This window comes from Macrotis lagotis, chromosome 5 (assembly GCF_037893015.1).
Source record: "Macrotis lagotis isolate mMagLag1 chromosome 5, bilby.v1.9.chrom.fasta, whole genome shotgun sequence".
NCBI lineage: Eukaryota > Metazoa > Chordata > Mammalia > Peramelemorphia > Peramelidae > Macrotis > Macrotis lagotis.
The window spans coordinates 178,436,730-178,464,689 of record NC_133662.1 but is presented as its reverse complement, the minus strand read 5'-3'; the positions used below and the strand labels follow the sequence as shown (position 1 = coordinate 178,464,689).

At 34.6% G+C, this 27,960-nt stretch overlaps 1 protein-coding gene across 4 annotated transcripts in view; it reads left to right on the top strand.

The window, feature by feature from the left end:
* PRKN (parkin RBR E3 ubiquitin protein ligase) overlaps positions 1-27,960 on the top strand; it is a 2,033,074-nt gene that overhangs the window by 1,724,168 nt on the left and 280,946 nt on the right. For all 4 annotated transcript variants that reach the window (XM_074187997.1, XM_074187995.1, XM_074187996.1 and 1 more), the window contains one exon: positions 11,164-11,313. In XM_074187997.1, coding sequence (XP_074044098.1) covers positions 11,164-11,313 — 150 coding nt within the window. The remainder of the gene's footprint in view (positions 1-11,163; positions 11,314-27,960) is intronic.

Genomic DNA, 27,960 nt, shown 5'->3' with positions numbered 1-27,960 from the left:
AGTCATATTTTGCCTTTTTTTAAATATTATATTTCATATTTTCTGCTCTTTTAAAGTGAAAGTATCTTGTGTGATGCCAACTGTAGCTTCTTGGCTCTTGAACTCTTTCTTCCCAGGTACTTGCAAATATTCTTTTTTTTGACCAGGACCTCTGGATTTTGGCTCTAATATTCCTGGAAGTTATTGTTTTTGAGTTTCTTTCAAAGAATGTCCAGTAGATTCTTTTTTTTTTCAAGGCACTGGGGTTAAGTGATTTGCCCAAGGTTACACAGCTAGGTAATTATTATGTGTCTGAGACCAGAGATTTGAACTTAGGTCCTCTTGACTCCAGGGCACTGCAGTAGATTCTTTTTATTTCCATTTTGCTCTCAGGTTCTAAGAGATCTGAGTAGTTTTCTTTCAAGAATTCTTGAAAAATGATATCTAGCCTTTTTTAGTGTTTTTATTGTTGTTCTAGCTTTCAGTAAAGTCAGGCATTTTAATTTTTTTTCCTTGATATATTTTTAGGTCAGTTATTTTAACTTAAGTGAGTTACTCTTCTGTTTTTCAATCTTTTGACTTTGTTTTTATTTTATTTATTTTCAACCATTTGCATATGCATATTTTCAACTTACAAAATTTCCTTCCACCCTCCCTTCCCACCCCCCATCCTGCCAGCTATAAACACTTAGGTTAGCATTGTACCTACATATTTTGATAAACACATTTATAGATTAGTATTAGTTATTTTTTGGTATGAGGAATTAGGATTAAGGGAAAGAGTTACATAAGAGATTATTTTTATAAAGTGTTCATCATATTCTGGAGGGTTTTGTGTGTGTGTGTGTGTGTGTGTGTGTGTGTGTGTGTTGTGTGTGTGTTGTGTTTTGTTTTTCTTCCTTTGGAGGGGGATAACATAGTCCATAGCCAGTCTAATACAGTTGTCCTGGCTCTCTGAACTGCTGAGGAGAATCTTTTGACTTTGTTTTAGTATTTCTTTTTTGTCTCATAGAATTTCCACTTATATTTTATCTATTCTTATTTTTCAGGGAGCCTGTAATTTGAGTAAAGTTTTATATATCTTGTTATTGATTTTATTTCCAAGTCATTTTATCTGGACCCCTCTTCCATCTTTTAGCAGAATATACCCTTCCTTGGACCCCCAAGGTCAATGTTAGAAGGTCTCTATTTTCCATCCCCTGAAACACAAAAAATTACCTCCAAGGTCAATGTACAAATATTATCTTTTTTCATCCTCACAAGAATCCTAGTGAGTAGGTGCTATTATTAACCTCATTTTATAGATGAAGAAGTTGAGGTAGATGGAGGTTAAATCATTCACCCAATATCACACAGCCAATAAATATCTGAGGGCAGATTTGAACTTGGTATACTGAGCCTAGAGTGAGGAAGATCTATCTATTCTTTCAACTAGTTATAAGAAATATCTCATCATGTAGAGGTCTAATTGACTCATTGAGCCATTCCTCTCTGTGCCAATTGTTGTTTCATTCTACCTAGGCTTGTATCTTTAGGTATGAATTACACTTTTTTATTTACTTTTGATTTTAAATTATAAAAAATCAGTTTTCTTGCCACAGTATGCTCATGATAATCTGGCATATTGACTGAAAACTATGGCATACAGATTAATAATATACAACTGAATAGACAACTAATAAAGTTTGTCTAAAATTATATATGTATGTATATATATGAATATAAATAAATGTATAATATATGTATGAATATATACTTAGATATATGTGTGTATATATACACATATAAATACATATAGATACTTATAATTGATAACCTAAATGGACAATAAACTGGACTCAGAATGAACTGAAAGTGAAAATAGACTAGACTATATTTGAGAAATTTTACCAGACTTTTAATATAATTCCTTGTTTCTCCTTGAAACTTCATTCTTTTTCTTTTTTGTTGTAACTCTTTTTAATGCCAATGCTGATCATTTATTACTGTGATGAATGGAATACCACAGTCTAACGGTTTAAGGTTAGGGGTCACCCAAAAGGCAAAGTGATTGAAACATGTAACCAACAAAAAATTGTGCCTGAAAAATGCATAAAGGATGTTATCAGAGAAATGTGTGAATAGAAAAGGCAACATGGACCAGTCAAAAACTGAGAGCATGGGATGCCTAATGGTCAGCTCTTATCCTTCAGTAGGATCCAAGCAATGTCATGTAATCTAGAGGGGAAGCCTCTAAGAAGTTGGATGAATTATTTAAGGGGGAATGGGTACAATGCCCATAATACTAAAATTTAGTCATTGACCATAGCAGAGAGAGAAAACCTGAGACATTTGGGAATTAAATCTTGTGACCTTGGGGCAGCTAGGTGGCACAGTGGATAGAGCACCGGCTCTGGAGTCAGGAGTACCTGGGTTCAAATCCGGTCTCAGACACTTCATAATGACCTAGCTGTGTGGCCTTGGGCAAGCCACTTAACCCCATTTGCCTTGCAAAAAAAACTAAAAAAAAATCTTGTGACCTTGGGTTTTAGGCACTAAGTAACAACCCATAGACTATAAAATACCATCTCTGTTTTGTTTTGTTTTTTTGCAAGGCAAATGGGGTTAAGTGGTTTGCCCAAGGCCACACAGCTAGGTAATTATGAAGTGTCTGAGGCCGGATTTGAACCCAGGTACTCCTGACTCCAGGGCCGATGCTCTATCCACTGCACCACCTAGCTGTCCCATATCATCTCTGTTTTAAATGAACCTTTTTTAATGAACCTTTTTTGTTCTTGTAGGATTCTGTAAGGAGATACATGCTATTTAAATAATTTACTCTCCATGTTAAGAAAATATAAAGCATAGTAATAAGTGAGTCAATCCAAGAGAGTATTATTTTTCATTGAAATTTTTGAACTATTGAATCTTATTAGATTTTTATTTATTCAAATTTGACTTTATATTTTCTTAATTTTAGTGTTAATTCATATACTTTTATAAATCCAGGATAATCTACTCTTAGTTATCTTGATTGGCTATATATAGTGTATTCATTCCATGGAAGCATGTCTAGAAAATATAAATTAGAGAGTGGAGGCAAGATGGCACATGAAGGCAGGATTTCCCTGAAACTCTTCTCCCCCCAGAACTCCAAAAGCCATCAAATTATGACTCTAGCCAAAATTTAGAGGGGCAGAACCCACAGAAAGGCAGTGATACAATTTCCCAGTCCAAGACAAGTTCTACAGCAAAGGTGTGTTTTACCAGGACTGGGGGTTAGAAAAAAACTGTGGCCCCAATGCAGTCCAGGGATCACCAGGAACAGCTTGAAGGGGTTGTGAGAGAACTCTGCTGTAGCAGAGTGAGTGCAGGAGCGCCAACCTCAGAGCAGCCCTGCAGTGAGAACCTGCAGTGGGAATCAGGGAAGCCAGCCTGCCCCTCCAGAGCACAGCCCACAGTTGGTAAGGGGGTAGGGCGAGATTGCAGAGATCTCTCTGCTCTCCCTGGGGCAGGACTTTGCTGTTTGCCCACATTCAGATCCAGGTTGCAGTTTGGGCTTCCATACTAAGATAGCTGAATAGGGACTTTCCTCACAGCTCCAGGGAAGAGGGGAGGGCCTGTGGTCAACCATATACCAAAGCATAAGCAAGAGAGCATAAGACCTTGGAGGAAAATTTCCCAAAGGGGTGTCCCAAAAACACCCCAAAGCCTTGGAACTGCAGTAAATTAGTCTTAGACTGAGGAAATGAGCAAACGAAAGAAAAAGAAGAATCTGACCATAGAAAATTACTTTGGTCCCATGGAAGATTCAGAAGACAACAAACTCGCAGGTTCTGTATCCAAAGCCTCTAAGAGAAATAGAAAGTCTTCTCAGTTTATGGATGAGCTCAAAAAATACTTTGAAAAGCAATTAAGGGAGATGGGAGGAAAATTGGGAGAAGAAATGGAAGTGATGCAGCTAAATCATGAAAACCAAATCAGCAGCTTGGTGCAAGAAATGCAAAAAAAAAAAATATTGAAGAAAAGAATATGTTAAAAACCAGTTTAGGCCAAATGGAAAAAGCAAAACAAAAGACAAATGAGGAGAAGAATGCCTTAAAGCACAACTGGCCAGCTGGAAAAGAAGATAAAAAAGCTCTCTGAAGAAAATAACTCCTTCAAATACAAAATGGAACTAAAGGAAGCTGATGAATTTACAAGAACTCAGGAAGAAATAAAATTATCCCCAAAAAGCCAAAAATTAGAAGAAAATATGAAATATCTCATTGGACAAGCAACCAACCTTGAAAACAGATCCAGAAGAAATAATTTAAAAATTATTGGGCTACCTGAAAGCCATGATCAGGAAAAGAGCCTAGACTTCCTTTTTCAAGAAATAATACAGCAAAATTGCCCTGAGATCCTAGAAGCAGAGGATAAAATAGAAATCAAGAGAATTCACTGGTCACCTCCTGAAAGAGATCTCAAAAGGAAAACTTCCAGGGAATATTTTAGCCAAATTCCAAAACTCTGAAATCAAAGAGAAAATTCTAAAAGCTGCCAAAAACAAACAATCCAACTACCATGATTCTATAGTCAGGATTTCACAGTATCTGGCATCTACATTAAGGGCTTGTGGGGATTGGAATATGATCTTCCAGAAGGCAAAAGATCTTGGTATACAACTGAAAATCACCTACCCAGCAAAACTGAACATCCCCTTTCAGAGGAAAAGATGTACTTCCAATGGAACAAGTGACTTTCAGACTTTCCTGTTGAAACAACCAGAGATGAACAGAAAGTTTGATCTTCAAGTACAGGACTCTGGTGAACCATAGAGGAGGTAGGCAGGAAGGGGTTACTATGAGGAACTTAATGATGCTGAACTGTTTGTATTCCTGCATGGGAAGAAGATATTGTTAACTCATATGAACTTTATCATTTATTAGAACAGTTAGAAGGAACATAGGGCACAGGAAGGAGCTGAATATAATGGTATTAATGTACTAAAAAGATGGAGTCAGTGGGTGATTAAGGAAAGTACTGGGAGGAAGAGAAAAGAGAGGAAGAAGGGGCTGATATCTCACATAAGAGTCATGAGAAAGCTTTTTCAATGGAGTGGAATGGGAGAAGGTGAGGGGCAATGAGTGAGCCCTTCATTCTTATCAGAAATAGCTCATAGAGGAAATAACATACACACTTAACAAAGTATAGAAATCTATCTTAGAATTGAGAAGAAGGTATAGTATAAGGGGGAATTGGGGAGGGGAAGGGGGGATACATGATAGAAGAGAGGAAAGATTGTGGGAGAGGGTACTCAGCTACAACACACTTTTGGACAGGGACAGGATGAAAGGAGAGAGAATAGAATAAATGAGAGTGGGGAGGAATACAGTGGAGGGGAAATACAGCTTATAATAGCAACTGTGGGAGAAATATTGAAGCAACTTCTCTGGTGAACTTATGATAAAGAAGGCAACTCACCCCAGAGGCAGAGCCATTGGAATCTGAACACAGACTGAAATACAATTTTTTCTCTCTCTCACTCTTCTTGAGGTTTCTCATCTTCTTTGGGGGGGGTTATGTTTACTCTCATAACAAGATTATTGTAACAATAAAAATAAAAATAAAACATAGAAAGTACAAATTAATAATGAATAGTCTGAACAGAACTAGCATTCAGTGCATTGCCTTATATATAATAAGAGCTTAATAAATGCTTCTTAGATTGGAGTGTTGAAATATAATTGAAAAGGTAAATATCATCATTATCATCAAAATCCACACAAACTTCAAGGACAAATGTTATTTAAAAATATTAGTAATATGCCATCTGGAGATTTCTGTAGTACTCTGTGTGTGAGAGTGTGTATATTTGTGTGTCTGCATGATGTGAGATTCTGTTTTCCACAAAATTCCCACACTATTAATTAGTCATATCCTTCCAACACAGTACCTAAAAATCAGCCAGTTATTGCCCACTGAGTAGGACTGAGAGGTGGACAGCTTCGGAACCTCAAGCCAACAGGTACCATTTTGGTATGGAAAGCTCTCAAGATAATACATAGCTAGTTTGAAGGGACTTGTGAAGCATCCAATTCAACCCTCTAATTTTATAGATGAAGAAATTGAGATTCAGGAAGATTAAAGCAAATTGACCAAGGTAGGCATCAGAGGCAGGTTTGAACCTAGGTTCTCAGAATTCAGAGGATGTTTCTACTAAGTGGAGACATAGACAATAGGTATATTCAAAGATGGCAAAGTGAAATACTCATCTTCCTAAGTTCAATTCTGGCCTCACTCACTAGTTTCATAACCCTGAGCAAGTCCCTTAACTCAGATTTGCTCAACAAAAAATAAATAAACAAACCAAAAAAGAAAAAAAAGCTTTGAACTCAAGTCCTTTGGACTCCAGGGCTAGTCATCCTTCCACTACATCACCTAACTGTCCCTCAATTAACTCTTTAACAAAGAATAATCTCACAATATTCTTCCCTTAAACCTGAGAATCACTCTTCACCTAGACAGAGTATTTATAAGAAGAGTGGTCACAAATAAAAATACCTTAATAGTGAGGCATACAAATAAGAAACAGAAATGACCAAGGTAGCTCCTAAGTCTGAAACTACAGGGCTCAGTTTCCATAAAGTTCCTGATAAATGTGTAATCTAAGCCAGAAAGGGAGCAGCATCTCTGCCACACTAGAATGCTCCACTGCTGGCAGCATTTCTCTTCTATCAGCTGGACCATTTCAAAAAGCACAATATTCTTAACTTTAAGTTTTCAGGATCTGCCCTGATATCTGGCTTCCATAGGCTTGTACCTCCTAGGTAGAGGTAGCAGTGTCGAGAGAAATATATTCACTTGCACCAGGATTTTTTCTGCAACCAACTTTTCTAGTTCAGGGCAAAATCTCCACAGTGAAAGACTTATGTCTATTATATGACAATTAGAAAGTACATTTACATCATAAATGCAATCTGAGACTTAACTGGCTGAGCAATGGACATTTGCCTAATAATCACAAAATAGCTCTGATTTTCAGGGTTCCCCCGTTTCTAACTCTAAAATTCTCCTGTTCATTCAAATGAACAGGTGGGAAAGAAGACAGTTATTTCTTTGGGATACCTTGATGGGGTCTGTTTTAATATTCAGACCCATATTTGTTTTTTTTTAATCAACAGAGCTGTCAACTGAAAGGGCCATACTCTTACATCTGTAGCCCTAGCACTTAGCAGGTGAAATAAAAAATTCTTATTTATGCTATTCTATCTTAGCATGTAGAACAGGATTTGACACAGGGAAAATGTTTAATAAATTCTCATTGAATGAAATTCAGTTATATTGTTGAAATGAGTAACATTGTATCTATATCTATATATCGACATCGACATTGACATCAATATCGATATCGATATAGATATATAAAACTAGTTTTGACTTTATTGACCAGTAGTAGTCATTTATCAAATTAGGCAAACAGTCTATTAACAGCTACTCAACAACCAATGTAATTAGATGGGTAAAGAGCTGACTCCTAGGTCAGGAAGACACAGTATTGACATCTTAGCTATGAAACCCTAAACAAGTCATAAACTCTTAGTATCCTCAGGAAACAGTGTTGTCACAATGAAAGAGTATATCTGTACTGAGAGAGTTCCTCACCTTGGGTTCATTTTATTGATTATGTCCTATCTGGATCAAAATCGGAACAAAATTAAATTAATCACTAATTGGTTATTGGTGTGTCTGTGTGTACGTGTATGTGTGTGGTTAACATGTACATATAGATACTCCTTGGATGCTTCTATACCTAATCCTATTACTAATGATTGAGTTTTCCCCCTGAATTCTTTAATTTATTACCATCTAATTTAATTAGCTTTTTTTCATAGTATCAAAATAGGATAGGAAGAGGGTGTTTTTTTGAATTTACAGCCTATGTGACCTTGGACAAAATGTAAATTTTTTTTCCTACATCTGTGGAATGAATGACCTATTGTTCTTTCCCTTTCAAAATCCTAAGAGCTAGTAAAACAATATGTCCATTCTTTTATTCCTTCCTATTTTCCTAGTGTTTTTGGTCTTATCTTTCTCCTCACCCAGTCCTGGCCCTTTGGCAAGTAACTTATATACTGAGTACCTTTTCCTCAATTGTTGAGTCCCCTAATGCCTTGACTTTCCATAATTTTAATCACAATAACCCTCAGATCTGGTTAACAACTCTGTCCTTTTTAGCTACTCCCTCTGAGTTGCCAAATGCTACTAGAAGTCATGAAAATTATATTGACTATCTACAAATGCATTAAATCTATTTTTCCATGGCTGTCTTCTTAATGGCTATCTCTTAATGCCTGTCAATGACACTCCCCATAGTGACTGTTACAAAACTACAAATTTACGTCACTCTTCTGTCATTCTCAGCAGGTAACCTTGCTTCCTATTGTTGAGAAGAGTGAAGCTATCATCACATAACAATCTGATAATGCCTCATAACTCCTCTCCTTTATTCATATTTTCTGGTTCTCTCTCTCTCTCTCTCTCTCTCTCTCCCCTCTCACCTCCCTTACCTTTCTTGCCTCCTCTCTTTCCTCCTTCCCTCCCTCCCTTTAGTCTCGGAGGGAAAGCTCACAAAGGGCCCCCTCTAACTAGATCTTTCATTCTTTCTGTTCCCATGCATTCCATAATCTTTCTTAAACAGTCATCACTTCTCCTTCAGTCTCTCCCTATAGCTGCCTCTCAGCCTAAAAAGCAACACCTTATCTAAAAAGAAAAAAAAGAAAATTTTCTAACCTTATTACCCTCTGCAGTTATCCTCTTATCTCTCTCCCTTTTTCCAATTTCTTTCAAGCTCTTTGTCAGGGGTATCAAACTTGGACCAGCAGCCACAAGTGACCACAAAACTCCCCAGTACTACCTGATCCAGATTAAAATATATATGAGAAATGTTTAATAAAATAAATTTAAAATGCAATACAACATAAATAGTGCAAATTTGTGATTTTTATAGAAATATATGGCCAGCAGGGATGTTTCTATTTGAGTTTTATGCCACTGTTAGAATTATCCACAATTACTCATTATTGTTTCCTTGCCATCAACCCCTAGCAATCTGATTCTCTACTAAAACAGCTCTCTCAAAAGACACTAAGAATTTCTTGTTGCTGAATCAGGTGGTGTTATTTTCCCTTTTGTTCACAGCCATTAATTCCACTGTGACAATTGACCCAGCTCTCCCCCCTTCTTTTCTTTTGATACACTCTCCTTCATTGGAATTTATTATGCTGCAGTTCCATGATTCTTCTCCTTTCTCTCTTCTTAAATGTTCCACTGGTACTTTAACCACAACAATTGAATATTTGGAGATAGCACTGGATATGGAATTAGAGGACTTGAATTCAAACCCTAACTCTCTCTCTCTCTCTCTCTCTCTCTCTCTCTCTCTCTCTCTCTCTCTCTCTCTCTGTCTCTCACTCTCATCCCATGACCTTGGGCAAGTTATACTCTCTCTGATGTCAAATGTCATCATTTGAAAAAAAATAAGGTGTTTAAAGAGATATATATCCCCAAGATCACTTTCAGTTCTAATCTTGTCCTTCCTCCAACTTCTCAATTTATGTTGAAGGTATCATGATCCTCTCAGATACTTTGGTAACTTTGGTTCTTTCCTTCCATCATTTCCTACATCAAATGATTAGTCCAATTCCTTTCATTTATGCTTTCCTTATATCTTGGGGTTTTTTAACTTTCCTTCTCTGTACTTCTTTCACAGTTGCTTTAGTCTATTCTCTCATCTTTTATTATTTATTCTATAATTTTATCTTCAAATACTCCTTTCTGTCTCTAAAACTTTCTCCATTCCAGCCTTCACACTGCCACTGAAGTTGCTTTCTTAATGTAGTTATAATCTTGCTTAATCAATTATAAATGTATGTTGAAACCAGGGACAATTTTGGGCTATCTGCAAAGGAGAATACTATATGTATCCAAAGAACTGTGGAGTTTGAACAAAGAACAAAGACTATTACCTTCAATTTAGAAAAAAAATTATCTTATATAATTTTGCGATCTCTTATACTTTATTTTTGTTCTTTAAGGATATGATTTCTCTCTTATTACATACTGAGATCAATGTATACCATGGAACCAATGTAAAGATTAACAGACTGCTTTCTGTGGGGGGTGGGGGAGGGAAGCAAGAGTGGGGGGGAATTGTAAAACTCAAAATTAAAGAAAAAAATGTATGTTGACTCCAGCCTACTAAACAAAGAATAAATTCTTCATCATTATTTTCTGCATATTTCCAGTTTTTACACAATGCTCAAGTGATTTTTGGAATGATTACTTGATAGTCAAAATTTTAGTGTTAAGCTTCTGCACCCTTAGACAGACTGAACCTTAGAATATAGACAAATATCCCAACTCTGGTACTGTTAGCAAAGCTCTTCCAGTTTGACAAGACATGCCATGGCCCACACTAGAAGTGACCAACAACATCATGAGATGTTGGAGTAGAGTGAAAAGTAATACTGTGAGAGCAGAAACAGTACCAGAAATCAGGTCAGGAAACACCTCTGATGTTTACTGAGTGACCATGGTCATGGTATTTAATGTCTCTAAATCTTTGGTTCATCTATACAATAGTAACAAGAGTACTATTCATAGATTTGTTGTCAAAATGAAATCAAACAATGTCTATAAAGTACATCCCCAAATTTAATACATATGAATGTCAGCTATAATTGTTAGAGTAAGGTTTTTGTGGAAAATAACGTTTAAAAATATACAGACTGTGGTATAAAAAAATTAGCCATTCTTTTGACAATTTATAGTATCATATCAATGATTTACAATCCCCACCAATAAAAAAGAAATCCAGTCTGCTCTTCTCCTGTTGAGTTGTACGGACAACTTAATGTACATTTGTATTATATTTCCAAGAGATATAGAAACATCTGTATATCTGCATGCACAATATGGAGTTAACTGGTACAGTCAATAGAGTGCCAGATCTGGAGTCAGTTTCTTCATCTGTAAAATGAGCTAGAGAAGAATATGGCAGACCCCTCCAGCTAGTAAGTCCCAGAGGAGTGATTCACATGGTTCTTCTGGCTCCAAATCTAACATTTTTTCTACATCAATCCTCCACTGATGTCTGAACCTTGTCTTAATGGCTTCTTTCATATTGCTGCCTCTTTTGAAATGGTGTTTTCTTCTTTATAGTACAATCGATATCAACGCTATGGAGCTGAGGAATGGGTCCTGCAAATGGGAGGAGTCCTCTGTCCCAGTCCAGGTTGTGGAGCAGGACTACTCCCTGAACCAGAAGTGAGGAAAATCACATGTGAGCCAAGCAATGGCCTGGGCTGTGGGGTAAGGACATACTCTTCTGTTTGAACTCATCAGATTCCTTAGATTGGTATTTTTAATTTAGATTGTTTATTTGATAAATCTGAGAAATATTTTCAACCAAGCATCAAGGTTTTTTGTTTTATTTTGCTTTTTGAAGTATCTGAAAACTAGAATCCAGTAGCTTAGGTAAAAATGGATTACTGATATGTCAGAAATGCTCAAACCAGAATTCTTCCATCTAATTCATTTGAGAGACTGCTGATCTAAGTAGTTCCTATGAATAGTTGTCAGCGACAAGGCCACTTCTTGAACTTTTCTTCCAATGCTCAGCAGATTCTCCATAAACCATTTATTATTGTGTTAGTGGTGCTTTTTAGTAGACAGGAATGAAAGAGAGATAGAATGTCCCATCAGTGATGTCCCAGTGACAGTGTTTGTGTAAGTACTTGGAGAAATAAAATGAAGATTAATATAGAAATGTTGAAATTGTATTATGTCCTAAAAACTATTTAAATAGAATTGAGCAGAACTAATGGTGCCTCTTAGGAAAGCAGAATCAAAAACACTGAAAATATTTGTTCTGAGAGGTCAAACCAAATGTCCTAGACAAAGGCTTCAATGAATATACCAGTAAAAGCTAGAGGAAAGGGGTGGAGGAAAATGTACTTCAAACACAAAAGGCTTACTAAATTACAGGTTGAAATGACAAATGGATAATAATCCTGATATTAGATTTAGTGCAGGCAGGAAAACAGCTTATAAAATGCTGTTGAATTTTGATGGGGAAGCATTTCTTTTAAAATTGAAACAGTGGAAGGCTTGGGGTGGGGCATCAGAAATATCAGGGATATAGGAGCAAACCGTAAATGTTCACTGAGCGCAGTAAGTCACCTGAGTATGTAGCATGTGTTGACCTTGGCAAAACTTCCTCTATCCAGGCACTGGGGCATGTCGGTTAAACACAGTGTTCTTCCCTAGGCTCTTTTAACTGGTACAGAGCTAGAAAAGAAAGAAAGTGGAGGTGGTAAAGAGTAATGAAAAACAAGGATGATTAAATGAAAAGTAATGCCTTAACTTTAAAGATTGCATTAAAATGAAAGCCCAAGTAAATTTGGCTATCCTCAGAAATTATGGAAATCAAACTATTTTTCAATTTCATTCATTATCTTTTTGCTTTACACTCCATGCTGATTATATGTTGTCTAAGTGGTCTCCACAATGCCAGCTTTAGGAAATATTGAATGATTTCTTTTTTTGATCTTTCATTTTTCTGAACGCTTATAACATTTATTATTAAAATCACACCATGGGCATTTAGTCCTATAGTAGCCTGAATTTTTATTCTTTTTCTAATGTATATCCATATATTTCATTTCTTTAGATTATAAACTTAAAGACATTTGTATTTCCCACGCTGTCTGGCAAGGTGCAATACAGGTATTTTTATGCAAAATTATGAAAGAATGAGTATATTTATAAAGAAGTGACCATTTAACATATAGTTAAACCATATCTTCTTTGAAATTTAAAAATCTCAATGTCAAAAATCTCAAGAAATCTAAAGAAAACAAAATAAAGAAAATAATCTCAGAAGTTATCCAGGAATTCCTTATACAACATATCCAACAGTCATCTAGTCTTCATTTGAAGACCTCCAATAATTGGTAATTACTTCTTCACAAAGGAGTCAAAATATTATCTCAACAATTCTTGATTATTATGGTGTTTTTCCTTATATCTACTTCTCAACAGTAGCACTAATTTCTGTAGTTCTCCCCTAGTAAGAGGAATAGGGCTTTAAGACTCTTCCACATGATAGTAATTCATTTATTTGAAGGCAGTTGTCATATGCTCCCTAAGTTTTCTCAAAACTAAAATCAATCATTCAATTAACAAATACTTATGCATTACCTACTTACTAATTGTCAAAACTATACTAGACTGGGGACACAAATACAATGAATGACATAATCCCTACTAGTAAGGAGCTTCTGTTATAGTGGGACATATATATATATCTATCTATATAGATAGATATATATATATGTGTGTGTGTGTGTGTGTGTGTGTGTGTGTGTGTGTATGTATGTATGTATGTATGTATGTATATATATATGGAGAGAGAGAGAGAGATACAAAGTAAATAGTTTTTAAAAAATACAAAATAATTTCATGAGAAGAGTACTCACAATAGAGGTTTCACATACCTGGATAATTGAGTTGTCTTTTCCCCTCCTTAATTACAAGTGAAGATTTTTTTTAATATTCATTTTTTGGTAAGATTTAGATTTCCACACTTTTCTCCCTCCTTCCCCTCCGTCCCCCTCTCTCCAGCACAGTGAGTTATCTGATACAGGGTATGCATATATACATATATAATATATATATATACATATATATATAATATATGTATCTGATACAGGATATATACACACACACACACACATACACACACATACATACATATTTCCATATTTGTCATGTTGTAAAAGAAAAATCAGAACAAAAGAAAAAAACAAGGAAAAAACAAAAAACAAATTTAAAAATTAAAACAGTGTGCTTTAGTCTGCATTCAAATTCCATAGTTCTTTCTCTGGATGTGGATGATATTTTCCATCACAAGTCTTTTGGTTATTGTGTTGTTGAGATAAACTAAATCTTTCATAGTTGATCATCACATAGTATCACTGTTAATGTGTACAATATTGTCCTGGTACTTCCCATTTCAATCAGCATAAGTTCATCTAAGTCTTTCCAGGATTTTCTGAAATCTACCTGCTCATCACTTCTTACAGGCAATAGTATTTCATCACATTCATATACCACAATTTGTTCAGGCATTCCCCAATTAATGGGCATCCCCTCAATTTTAAATTCTTTGCCACCACAAAAAAGAACTGCTATCAATATTTTTGTCCATGGGATCCTTTTCAATTTTTTTATGATCTCTAAGATACAGACCTAGTAGTGGTAGTACTGGCTCAAAGAGTATGCAATTTCATAACCCTTGGAGCATCATTCCAAATTGTTCTCCAGAACTTTTGGACCATTTCACAACTCCACTAAGAGTACCTTAGTGTCCCAGATTTCCCATATTCCCTCCAATGTTTGTCATTTTCTTTTTCTATTAGCCAATCCAATAGGTGTGAGGTAATATTTTAGAGTTATATTATTTTTTATTTTTCTAATCAATAGTGATTTAGAGCATTTTTCTATTTCATTATAGGTAGCTTTAATTTCTTCATTTGAAAACTACCTCTTTATATCCTTTGATCATTTATTAATTGGCAGAGGTCTTTTAGGCTTATAAATTTGACTCAGTTCTCTTTATATTTTAGAAATGAGAGATTTATCAGAGATAATGCCTTTAAGAAATATTTCCCAGCTTTCTGCTTTTCTTCTAATCTTGGCTCCATTTGTTTTGTTTGTGCAAAACATTTTTTTTAATTTAATGTAATCAAAATTATTCATTTAGCATTGAGTTGTGTTTTAAAGACAGAGAGGGATTATATGTTGTTGAGAAAAGGGAAGACAAGCAAGACTTTGCAAAGGTCAGGAGAAGAGAGATGGAATATAATGTAGAATGAAGAGAGCAAAGGCCAATATGGCTGGTTTACAGATTAATGTGAATGAAATGAGACTCAAAAATTAGATGGAGCCAAATGGAGCATTTTAAAAGCTATACAGAGTAATATTTTTTCCTAGAGGCAACAGAGAATCACTGGAGTTTATTGAGTAGGGATGTGATAAGTGACATGGCCCATTCTGTGTTTATAGAAAAAACACTTGGGTAGCTGTGGAGGATGGACAGATAGTACAGATAGATATGATTTTCTTGCTTAAGAAAATAGAATAAGAATAAGAAATGTAGTTCTGCATTCTTTTCCATTATTTACTAAGTAATCTAAATGAGAGGTGATGAGGGTCTCAGCTAAGAATTCCTAGTGTAGATATAATTCACCCAATACAACAACCAGATTTCTGATCATTTGAGTGAAAGTGAGTTTTTGTCTATTTGGGTTTTTTTTGTTTCCTGTAAATGGAATCCATTTCAATCTTGTGATGATGGAAAGCTTATTCAAAAAATTTATTAGTTTTCTGACTATAAATATGATACCCAGAACTGAAAATATTAGTCAACATGTATTTGTTAGAGGCAGAATATAGCAACATTCTGGATTCCCAAATCCCAGGCACAACACTTACTTTTATGTTTTTAATGATTTAATATTTTATTTTCCAATCCTATTTACTTGTGAAAAATCTAAATTTTTATTTAATTTTGAGTTTCAAATTCTCTCCCTACCTTCCTTACTCTCCTCATTGAGAAGACAGCAATTTGATATGTTATACATGTGCAGTCATAAAAATCATATTTCCACATTAGTCATACTACATTTTTATTTTTGCACCCTAAAGATTTCACAAGCTTTTTGACTGCCACATTACACTCTTGAATCTTATTGAGGTTGCTGTTCACTAAAACTGTTGGATCTCCTTTGGGTTGAAAATTGTTTATCTCCAGCTTTTCTTTTATTTTCTTTTCTGTCCTTATGCCTTGGATTTTTTGATCCAAAGTGCAAGACATTACCTATATTGATCCCTCCTAGGTTCCCTCTTATTAGATTCAATTCGCTGTTCTAACCTCTTGAAATCTTTCTGGATCCTTCTTCTTTTATCCAACATAGATGAAAATGGCTAAATGACTAACTCACCAGGAAATAAAGTCACCAGCCTAGAGTATTCGAAATTAGTTTTCTTCTTCCCCTTTGTGAAAATTAGGGACCATTTTCCCTCTTGCAGTCCGTCTCTTCATCTCCACAGTTTCTCAGAGATCACTATCATTAGCACAGAAATCACTTTTGAAAGAATTTGCTACCCATGGAGTATTTCATCTGTTCCAAAAGGCTGTATTTTTTTTAAAGATAGCTAAATTCTCTCCTTTCTACACTCACCTTGAAATTCAATCCACCTGCTAGCCACTTTTATCCTATATTCTCTAATGTAACATTGATTAATTACTCTTGATTAAGAAAATAGAAACAGAATAAGAAATGAGTAGTTCTGCTTTCCATTATTTACTGAAGAGTCAGAGTGCTATGGAGTCACAATGAATAGATCACCAGATCTAGAGTCAGAAAGACTCATCTTTATGAGTTCCTATACAGAGCAGTCACTTACTGGTTATGTGACTCTAAGGCAAGTAATGTAACCCTATTTGCCTTGGTTTCCCCATCTATAAAATGAATTAGAAAAGGACATGGGCAAACTACTTCATTGTCTTTGCTGAAAAAAACAAATAAAACCACATAGAGTCACTAGTACTGGAAAAATGATTCAACAAAATGACATTCTACTTGACTTAGATTCAAATGCCATCTCTGACTTTTTACCAGCTAAAAGACTTCATTTCATCATCTCTAAGATGAGAATATCTGTACCACCTACTTCAGAATATTGATAAGAAGATTAAATGTAGTAATATGGACAAATGGCTTTGCAAAATTTAAAGTACTATATAAATGTTACCAGTGAAAAGGATCAAAACTTTAGAACTAAGACGGTTATCACAGCTCATCCACCTCATTTTTTCAATGAGAAAAATAAAGACCTAGAAAAGATAGGTGTCTTTCTCAAGGTCACTAATAAATTACAGAACTGTAATCTGAACTCAGAATCTCTGACTCAAATCTTACATGTGGACCATTACCTTAAGCCCATGTATTCCCTAACCAATGGGTCTTATCACTTATTTGGCCTATATCTTGTCTGAAAAATGACTTTTATAAACTTTCTGAATTGGCCTGTGATTTCCCAATATAGTCATATATGACTCTTTAGATGACTTCCCTCTTCCTCTTCATTTGTTTGTATCCTAAGAATTTCATAATCAAGAACATTTCTCCCACTTAAAGTCAATTTCATCCTTAGAATTTTAGGTCTTGAAGAAATTTTACCTATCCTTTTTCTGTTTTTTATTTTAATATACTTTTCTAAAGCAAATAAGAGGCTTCAGATTATACACAATGTTCTCCTCTTTCTTCACAGTCCCCAATCTGGATCTAAGACTTTATTAGTATGAACAATTCCTAATATAAAAGTTTCTTTTTCTGATGCATATTAACAACTCATCTGTGACTTAGTCTTATTTGCAGAGGTCCTGGTTTCCTAGCTCACTAATTGTTTAGCTTCCTAACTCCAAAGCTCATCACACAAATTGTCATAATTTTTTCCAAGTCATGTTGAATTAGATCACATTTGAAAATGAGAAATATTAGTATGATAGCTGATAAATTTTCAAAATGTTGAGCAACTGGAAATTAAATCAGTAGTAAAAGAAAATTGCTTAGTCAAACTACACTTACATGGAAAATAATAGCAAGTCATATTTACAACTGGACACATTGGACTTAATCAATTAAATAAGTAGAGACTAATAGGACAGTTTGTCTAAAATTCTGCAAAGTAGAACTCTCCATTAACTATCACTTCTTTGTATCTTCAGGCAAGGATAATGGATTTTCATAGCAATAACCCAGAGCACAAGGTTCTGCAGTTGTGTCTAAATCATTATCCAAAATCAAATTATGTTCAATGTACTTTCAATGTTAAGTATATTTCACTTAAGTGACAGTGTGGTGTAATAGAAATCACCATGTTAGCAGTTAGGGATAAAAAAGATGGAAGGGAGGATTGACTGAGTGTCGGAAGACCCATGTTTGAATTATAGTTTTTCCATTTACTACTGTTATCTGTTATCTTGGACGGGTTACTTTAAACTCTTTAGATTTCAATTTTCTCATTTGTACAATGATGGTTTGGAACTGGATGAGGAGCTTTTAAACTTTTTCATATAATGGACTCCTTTGGCAGTATGAAGAAGCCTATACAGACCCTTCTCAGAGCAGTGGGTTTTTTTGTTTTTGTTTTTATTTTTTATTTTTTTGCAAGGCATGGGGTTAAGTGACTTGCCCAAGGTCACACAGCTAGGCAATTCTTATGTGTCAGAGGTTGAATGTGAACTCAGATCCCCCTGACTCCAAATCTGAGGCTCTATCCACTGTATCACCTAGCTGCTCCTCAGAGCAGTATTTTAAATGCAAAAAATGATTACAATGGAAACCAATTATATTAAAATAGTGTGAAAATTTTTTTCCAAGTTCTAAGTCTGTGATTCTAATATCATTCACTGAAATTGTACTCTAATACTTCATTATGATTAGTAGACAATCTTGATTTCTCAGTGACTATGGTGGGTAGAGTAAGACATCTGCCTGTTCCACCAGTGCTGGAATGACTTCAGATAGAATTGTACTGTCCATACCTGTTGTCTGAAGCAAAGTATAGAGCTCTTTATCACCTAAGGTTTGTTTGATACAGTTAGGTTTTTTAATCATAGCAATTCATGAAGATTCTCTACTAAGGAGGATTTGGATTATAATCTGTATTTTACAACCAATGCCAATGAAATCAAAATTCCTGAAATACTGAAGTGAGCAAGCAAGGAAGCATTTCCTAAGTATCCATCTCGATCAGTTCTTCCTTCCCCTCTAGCTATCCTGCTTGGTGTTACCTCTGCCACCATCTGTGGATATCCTCTGCTCCCTGAGTCTTCTCTACTCCCTCTCCCTTCGCTGATTCCATGTATATGTTGTCTCCCTCCCACCTAGATTGTAAGGTCCTTGTGTACAGAGACTTTCTAATCTTTATTTCCAGCACTTTGCACCTGGCCTATAATAGGTGCTTAATATATATCTATTACATTATATTTGTATATATGTGCACATATACATAAATATGTAAAACATGTATATGTTCATAATAGAATGTATGTACACATTCCAAGAGTTAGGAAGATCTGAGTTCAAATCCAGCCTCAAACAGTAGCTGTATGTCCCAGGGAAAATAACTTAACCTCTATTTCATTTATTCCACTGAAAAGGAAATGATAAACCTCCATGCATAGTATGGTCCACAGAGTTATGAAGAATTGGACATAATTAAACAACGCACATATATAATACACCTGTCTCTTTAGATTACTAATGTTGGGCAGAGAGTTAGAATATCCCAGAGAGGCACAGTGGTTTATGGGAAAGACGATGGCTTTGGAATCAGGAGAGATGATTTGAGGCCTTAGCTTTGGCACACGTCATAGATAAGTCACTTAACCCCCAAGGCAACTCTTTAAAACTATAAATTACAGAAGACTTGCCAATCTACCTTAAGGGAGTTTGTTTCCACAGGTACAGATTAAAAACAAAAAAACTAGAATGGACAAAAACCTGAATTCTCACAACTCTTCCATTTAATATTTATTTAACTTGGAATAAGATACTTTAATTTGTGGACTTCAATTTCTTTTTACCTTAAAGACATGTTAGAGCAGAAAAAGAGAATAGACCAGTTATGTAGTAATATGGAGGGATAACATTTGATTTTTTCTGAATGATGTACTGGTATCCATCTCCCATATGTTAAAAATAAAATAATAATCCAGAGAGTGACCTCCAACGCATTTTCAGTTTTTCAGAATTATGGGAAAGACATGACCTAGAATTGCAGAGGATCAGAAAACATGCATCAGTTGTATTCAATGGCACAAGTGTTGAGTACCCATTTGATTGAAATCATGGATCCATTAAAATTATTGCAGCATCTGGAAGAAAAATAAACATTGTGTCGTCTTCTCAGGTTAATGGAATAATTCCTCTAACCTGTTCCTTTCTCATCTCTTCTCTCACCTGGTTCTAAGGAATTCCCTAATTATGTCTTACCTTTTCGTTTTGTCATTTTTTCCCCACCCATGTGGATTTAGCAATCTTTACTCAGGGATTCAGTTGTTTGCCTTCTCACATCAAAAATCACTGTCTGAAAGCATTAAATGCCTATTTATTTGTACACTTACTTTTATAGCACATACAAATATGACATTCACAATATATGGTTGTGTTCTTTTTAACGATGCATAAACTCCAATATTTCCATTTATCAAGTTTATATGCCTTAATGAGAGCCACTGACCTAAATAAGGAGTTTTGCGAATTTATAAAACTTCTTTCCTTTGTATATACCAAGATGTCAATTTGGGCAAATGGTGAAGTATTTATTTATAATAAGCAAAGCTCAACCAAGAATATATATATTGAGGTCAACTAGTCTGACCTCACTCTCTTCTAGTCCTCAACAATATTTTTATTGCTGCCTATAAAAATATTAATTGATTTTCCAAGATATTCACATTATGTTTTGTTTTCATTTGGGATTTTTTTTGGTCTTATTGCTATTCATCAGAACTATCTCACTAACTTTTATGGCTGAGATGTAAAATGTTGACATGTTTAATGCTGGAAAACAGCAACAAAATATGGACTACATTATACTCACTGACCTGGCAACCGGGAAGGCTGGGCCCATCCAGGCTCATGCATACTCTATAAATAAAACATCTTTATCATATTTGTTCCATCCTGGGATATGAAACCAAATATGGGTATGTCCTAGGAAATAATCTTTTAAAGCCATTTGGAATTGGAGAGTGAGATTTCCATCATGAATTTGAAAGCTTGGGGTTGGGCATTAGGCAAGAGTTTTATTTGTATATTCTGATCAAAACTGAAATCTCTAAATAATTAGAGATTAAATCTCTAAATGGTCTTAGGGATTCATATTATATCAGGAATATGAATCTCTAAGTGGTTTTAGGGATTCATATCATATCAGTAATATGACTCTAAGTGGAACTAGGCATTCGAATAAATCTTAACAGAGCAAGAGGAAGATCTTTGCTGTGGTTTAAAAATCTTTCAATGTAGAAATATTTATCAAGGACCTACTATGTACAGAAATTCTTCTTGGAAGCTTAGGTTCAACCTTTTCACTTCAAAACCCTCTCAAAGACCCAAGCTAGGTATGCATTTGCTTTTGTTGTTAGTCTTAAAATGGAAAGGAGTTGAAAATAAACTCAAACACAAAAAAGGTTACAGTTAGAAACTTTTGAGTAAACCTAATGATTAAGTTCTGATCTTTCCTTTTTCTCTTCTTTCTCCTGTCGCTGACATCCCTCTTCTTTTTTTAGCATTAGTGAAGTTTTGAAATTCAAATCATTCATTAGATCAAGAATATGAGAATACTACAATCCTTTTCCCTTAAAGTTATTTTAATTTTATGGACATATGTAATTTAATCATAACTTTGAACTTGAGAATTTGAGTAAATATTTGTTTAAAAAAACTAAACATTAAGAACCTAGTTCAAAGCATATTTTATATGGAGAATTTTTCAATGACACAAAAAGCATAGACATTTTTCATTATTGCTAAATGCTAGGTTGTTAGCTTCTGTAGTAAGTTCTAGGTAGTAATCATACCTTGCCTCCTACTGACTAGTCACTTTAGCCTATAGAAAATAGAATTGCTTCTTTTCAATGCCTTATGCTCCAATTCCTAAGCAAGTTGTTTCTTAGCTAAAATATGACAGACTTTACATAAAATGTCTGAAATACTATTTTCCTGATCATGTATAATACAATTTGCAATGATCTGTGAAAACGGGGAACTCTTACTTATGTCAGTGTACTATGGCCTTTTAATAATATCCTAGCCTAAAATAATATAGTACAAATAATAGTTTTTTTCAGGACATATTTATCACCAAGAAATGGCTATTCTCGATAGCAATGCATAGTCACATTGTAGTGTATTGACCTATCTATCTATCTATCTATCTATCTATATATATATATATATATCTCAAAGATCATCAATTCTGTGAGAAGTTATTCTACCATGATTGATAGAATCTTTTCTGTTGCCACAACTGTTTGGGAAGTCAAATGAGAGGGATTTTTTAATGCATTTTAAAATAACCAGTCTTTTCTTTGTTGTGGTTGTTGTCTTTATTTTTTACAAATATTGAGATACTTGTGAAAGTATTTTTTATTGAGAAGTCTAAGAGAACAAGTTAGGTGTTCCAGTAATACAGTCAGAGTCATATTTTCTTTTTCTATCCTAAAAAAAAAGAAGGGAAAAAGTCAAAGTGCAGAGAATTTTATCTGATAGCTTTTTAATTATTGAGCCTTTCAATAGCACATTACAAGAAAATATCACTAGCCCTCACTTTAATAAAGGCTATTTTTCCTCTCTAGTTGTCCTAAGTCTTTAGTCCAACTATAAGTGAAAAGCTGAGAGTCATAAGATTATGAAATTAAAGGACAGCACCTGAGAAGTGTCTAAATCCAACTTTCTCTTGTTACAGAGAGGGATACTGAGATCTTGAGGTTCAATAACTTCCCCAAGGTCATACAGGAGAATATACATATAGGAGGCAAAAAATGGTAGACAAAAAGAAAGTTCATTCCATAGTGGCTGGAAAAGAAGTTTGTACTATAACAGTCACAGTAGTAAGAAAAGTCTGGCCATGTTTTAATATAATAATTTATATTAAATATTGAGTTTATTGTAGGTAGTAAACTCTTAAGCATTTTATGACCTAAAATATATGCATATGAAGATATATTATTGAACAACTTTAAATTTTTTAGTCTTTAAAAATAAGTTTGTTTCTTTGAATATATTTTAAATCTTAGAATAACAATTCAAGATTTCAATGTGTTTATCTTTCATAATTGCCAATAATATTATACCAATAAGAAACAAGGGTAGTTTGCTAGCACAACAAATAGAGTATCCGTCCTAGAGTCAGGACGATTCATCTTCCTTAGTTCAAATCTGACCTCAGTATGAAACTGGTTAAGTCACTTAACCCTATTTGCCTCATCAGTTTTCTCATCAGTAAAATTAGGTAGGAAGGTTTAATAAAAGCTACTCCGGTGTCTTTGCCCCTCCCCCCCAGAAAATCCCAAATGGGATCACAAAGAGTCAGAGTCAGACACAACTGAAATGACTAAGTAAGAATAACAAAAAATAAATAACCCAAGTCATTCATAAATCTAGAAAAACAAACCATCTTTTATCTTTTAATTTAGTTGAGCAACCAGTAACTTTAAAATATTTGACTGAATTCTTCTAGCTGTTTTTGAAATAATTATATATACACACACACACACACACACACACACACACACACACACACAGACAGACATATATCAATAGATTTGTCTGATATCAATTACTTTTACCAAACTAGTTTTTTAACCCCTCTTTCTTAATTCTTCGTTGTAAGAGAAGACTCTCTGTGAAGGGGAAGAAAATATTAGATAATATAGGCGATATAAAAACAAAAGATGTCAATAAAAATTATTTTAAAGCACAAAGGAATAGTCACTTCTATGTAAGTAGAATGGATGATCATCAGATTTTTCCTCTCTAAATTCAATTTTTTGTTCATAAAAAGACAGCCATGATAGGACGAATAATAGTTCACATTTATATAGAGCTTTAATGTCTATAAAATATATCTATAGTAAATTATGTGTTTAAAACATTCCCTTCCCCCTTCAGATCCTCACGGAGTATTTGGCACAGACTATGTTTTGTTTTGCAAATTTTATATAGAAAGATAGTTTGGATTGTATAGACAACTGTTTCTTCCCTCTGATGGTAATCTCCATGAAGACAGAGACCATGTCTTATCAAAGCTTTGTTTTATTTAATAGCACTGCACACTGCCCATACAGCTTTAAAGATATTTGTTGAATTTTTTACTCAAGATGCTCATTATCTTAGGTTTTAGATGAGAAAGTAAATTTTAACAAATGTCATAGAATATATATTCTGTTTTTATTTGACAAAAATGTGTCCAAAAAAAAATGTAGCTTTAAAACGTAGGATTGACTGACTTGCAAAGATCAGGAATAGTCTTGCTAGACTGTCACTGAGCCAGCTTGGTGAGCTAGGAGAGAAAAATCTCAGAGTATTTCTTAAAATCAAGAAAAATAGTTCAGGCAGAAAACAAGTTCTTTATAACATTACACAGACATACATTTTATAGATTTTCCTAGAAAGCCTTCTATTTATTGAAATGTAGAAATTGTAGTTTTAGCAACAGACCAGTCACTTAATTAGCTATGATAAAATTATTGTTCAGTCATGTCTGACTTTTCCTGATCTCATTTGAGGATTTCTTGGCAAAGATAGTGGAGTAGTTTCCTGTTTCCTTCTCCAGCTCATTTTTAAATTGAGGAAACTGAGGTAAACAGGGTTAATTGACTAGCCCAGGGTCACATAGCTAATAAGTATAGTAATCCAGGTATGAAATGATGAGGGCCTGTATCAGAGTGGTGGTCTTAGCAAAGTAATAAAGGGAATTTGATAATTACTGCCAAGGTAAAAACAACAGGACTTAGCAACAGATCGGAAATGGGGAGGGGTGAGAAATAGTAAGGGGGTGGAGGATGCCTCCTAGGTAGAGAGCCTGAGGTTTTGGGGATGATGGTATTATGCTCTACAGTAATCAGGAAGGTGGGAGTTAAGGGAGAATTTAGGGGAGGAGATAGGATCAGATAGGATTTTCTTCTGAGGTGAGAGAAATAAATAGGAAGGGGATTGGTGGGGAAAATCTTGCATGTCAAATTCCTTGTTTTCATTTGCTAGTCTGGTAGTTAGATTGAGACAAATTTTCTCTTAATCTTATCTATAAAATGGGGAATAATAAGACACAATTGGATCATAGAATTGGAGCTCAAAAGGGTCCTTAAAGACTATTCAATGCAACTTCATCCTTTTCCTTATAGGGAAAGCACATTAAAATACTTTATAATTAAAAGCTATTGTTATTAAATAATGTGTTTAATCAATTATCATCTTCAGAAAATTAAAATTATTTAGTAAAAGCAGGAGATCTAAATTAAAACTGCTCTTGATAATTACAGTACTCTTTCCACTACTAAAATCTGATTGGTTGGTTCTCACATTCAACTGGGTATTTACTATCTATGCATCTTTGGTAGTAGGCTGGTCATTGTCTACACATCATTTGACTCTTCCTGATCTCCTTGACCAGCTTCACTGCTGACTTCATGCCATCCATCTTGCTTTTTCCCTTTCTTTCTCAAACCAAATGATGGAATTGACCCATAGTTGTATTTCTTGTAAACCAATTTGGTTGAGAGAGAGAGAGAGAGAGAGAGAGAGAGAGAGAGAGAGAGAGAGTGTGTGTGTGTGTGTGTGTGTGTGTATTTCAAGGCTTATTCTTTTGCCCTTTTATTGCCATTTTTCTTGTACCATGTAGTTCATGCTGTTTCTTTTGCTTTCCTTCAATATAGTTTTTCATTATACTCTTAGACTTAAAATATCTTAACCTTTCACTGTTTTTACTCCTTGAAGGAAGTGTTAATAATTTCATTTAGAATGCATTTTATAATTTCAAGAGATTTTAATGTTATCTTAGATTTTTGTGAGTGTCTAATTGGGACACTAAGTACAAAGAATACACTCTTATGTAGAAAATATGTCACATACTTTATTAACCTACAGTTCAGTCTTGCAAAGAAAACATATTTTTTCTATACAAAATATGGGAAAAGAGGCACTAAACAGAATAAGCTGAGAGTTTTCCAATTTATTTTGTGAGATGTTTGCTTTAATTTTACTCCTTCCTTGTTTTGTTTTGCTCTTGTGAGGAGGTACTCATTAAATTCATATTCTTATATCTTTTTTCCTTTTTTCCATGATACATGGAAAAGAATTTATAACAGATACAATAGAATTTGGCAGATTTTTAACTTTATGTCCTCACTGAGAGCCTAGTGTTTCTTCCCTAAATTTTTTTTTCAGGTTTAACTCTTCAGAATAAGCCAACTGAAATAAATTCCTTTGAATGGAAATAATTTAAGCCTTGAGTTTAGATCCCCAAGTACATATCTAATCTCTCAGTCATAGTCATAGATCAGTTCCCTACCTGACCTAAGATCATTGAAAATTCATAGATTATTCTAAGTATATACATCAGTCATCATAGGATCAAAAGTTCATAATTCTAAAGCAAATAGGGACCTCAGACCCATTTAAGTTAATCCTTTCATTTTCCAGATAAGAAAGGTTATGACTCACCAAAGGTCACACAGATAGGAATTTAGAAAGCCAGAGTTGGTAACAGCTCTTCTGATTCTGGAGCCAACTGGGAATGCTTCAACATGATTTCAGACATGGTATTTCTCTGTATATAGAAACAGAACAAGACAGTTCAACTCTGACTGGTATAAGCAAGAATAAATCCTTTAGCTATTGTTTTAAATCAACTGATCCTAACTACTGCTAAGTTAACTACAGTCTGAATGGATAGGAAGCTATTCTGCTTTCAGGCCTATGATTTGCATAAAGAATCTTTCTCTCATATTGTCTAAGTTGAATGGAGCATTTAACAAAAATGGGAAAAATCCACTAAGTAATTTTATTAAAATCCTGTAATTTTTTTACAAAGCACCAAAATATACAGCATCAAAAGCACTGTTATTGGAGTATAAGACAATGGTAATGCAAATAAGTATAGTTTTGTGGAGAATTCAAAAATTCAAGAATAGTTATAATGACTAATATTTATATTTCTCAGGCATTTTACATAGATTATCTCATTTGAGAAAGGAGAAAATAGGTTCAATTAAAAAAAGACTTTGCTTCTTTATGAGGAACAAGCTTATTTCTCCCCCCAAATAAAATAAGAACACCAAAGGCATATTTTAAGCACTGAGTCATAGTTCTCTATCTTTAATGAAAGTTTAGACATAGCACAGGACAGATAAAATCATCCCAGTCAATAATAAAGAATTTTGTGCCCTCTTCCAGTTTCTTGGCAAAGACTTTGATGCAAAATAATGTCATGATAGGAGATAATTTGGATCACTTCTCAAAAACTGGGCCCAGACTTCCACAAAAGAGAGAATGGATCCCATGGCTTTAAAAAGTCTGGACTAGCTTCAGAAGATAGAAATTCTAGAGGCAAAAAAAAAAGATGAATCTGGTTATTTCCTCTTCTCCCCCTGGGAATGTAATTTAGCTCTGAAGACTGACTCAATCACTCAGGATATGTTATACAAGGACCCTTTTTTATTTTGGGTTTTTTCTTTAATTTAGGTTTGTTGCAAGGCAATGGGGTTAAGTGACTTGCCCAAGGCCATACAGCTAGGTAATTAAGTGTCTGAGGCTGCATTTGAACTCAGGTCCTCCTGTGCCACCTAGCTGCCTCTCCAAAGACCCTTTTTGGAGGTGACAATTTATTATTTCCTTAGATATGGGAATAGTCTCAGACTAATCTGGACTCTGGATCAAAATATAGCCCAGCCAGGGCATTAGTCTGCCCTTCTCCCACTTTGGAATTTGCATATTAGAGATTGGCCTTTAGGAAAGAATCTAGCCAACTGATTTATGATTTAAAAGTCATGAAGAGGGGTCAGCAAGGTGGCACTGTGGATAGAGCACCGGCCCTGGAGTCAGGAGGACCTGAGTTCAAAACCAGCCTCAGACACTTAATAATTACCTAGCTGTGTGACCTTGGGTAAGTCACTTAACCCCATTGTCTTGCAAAAATGAAAAAAAAGTCATGGAGAAAGAGGAAGGAACTTTTTTTGTACTTTTTAACTTTTTTATTTTTTTTTGCTTAAAAGAGGTAAGAGAATAGTATAGCAAACTATGATCTAAACACAGACCAACCCTGCTTCTTTTAATCTATCTACAATCTTTAACCAAGGAGAACACAGGAAAAAAAAATTAA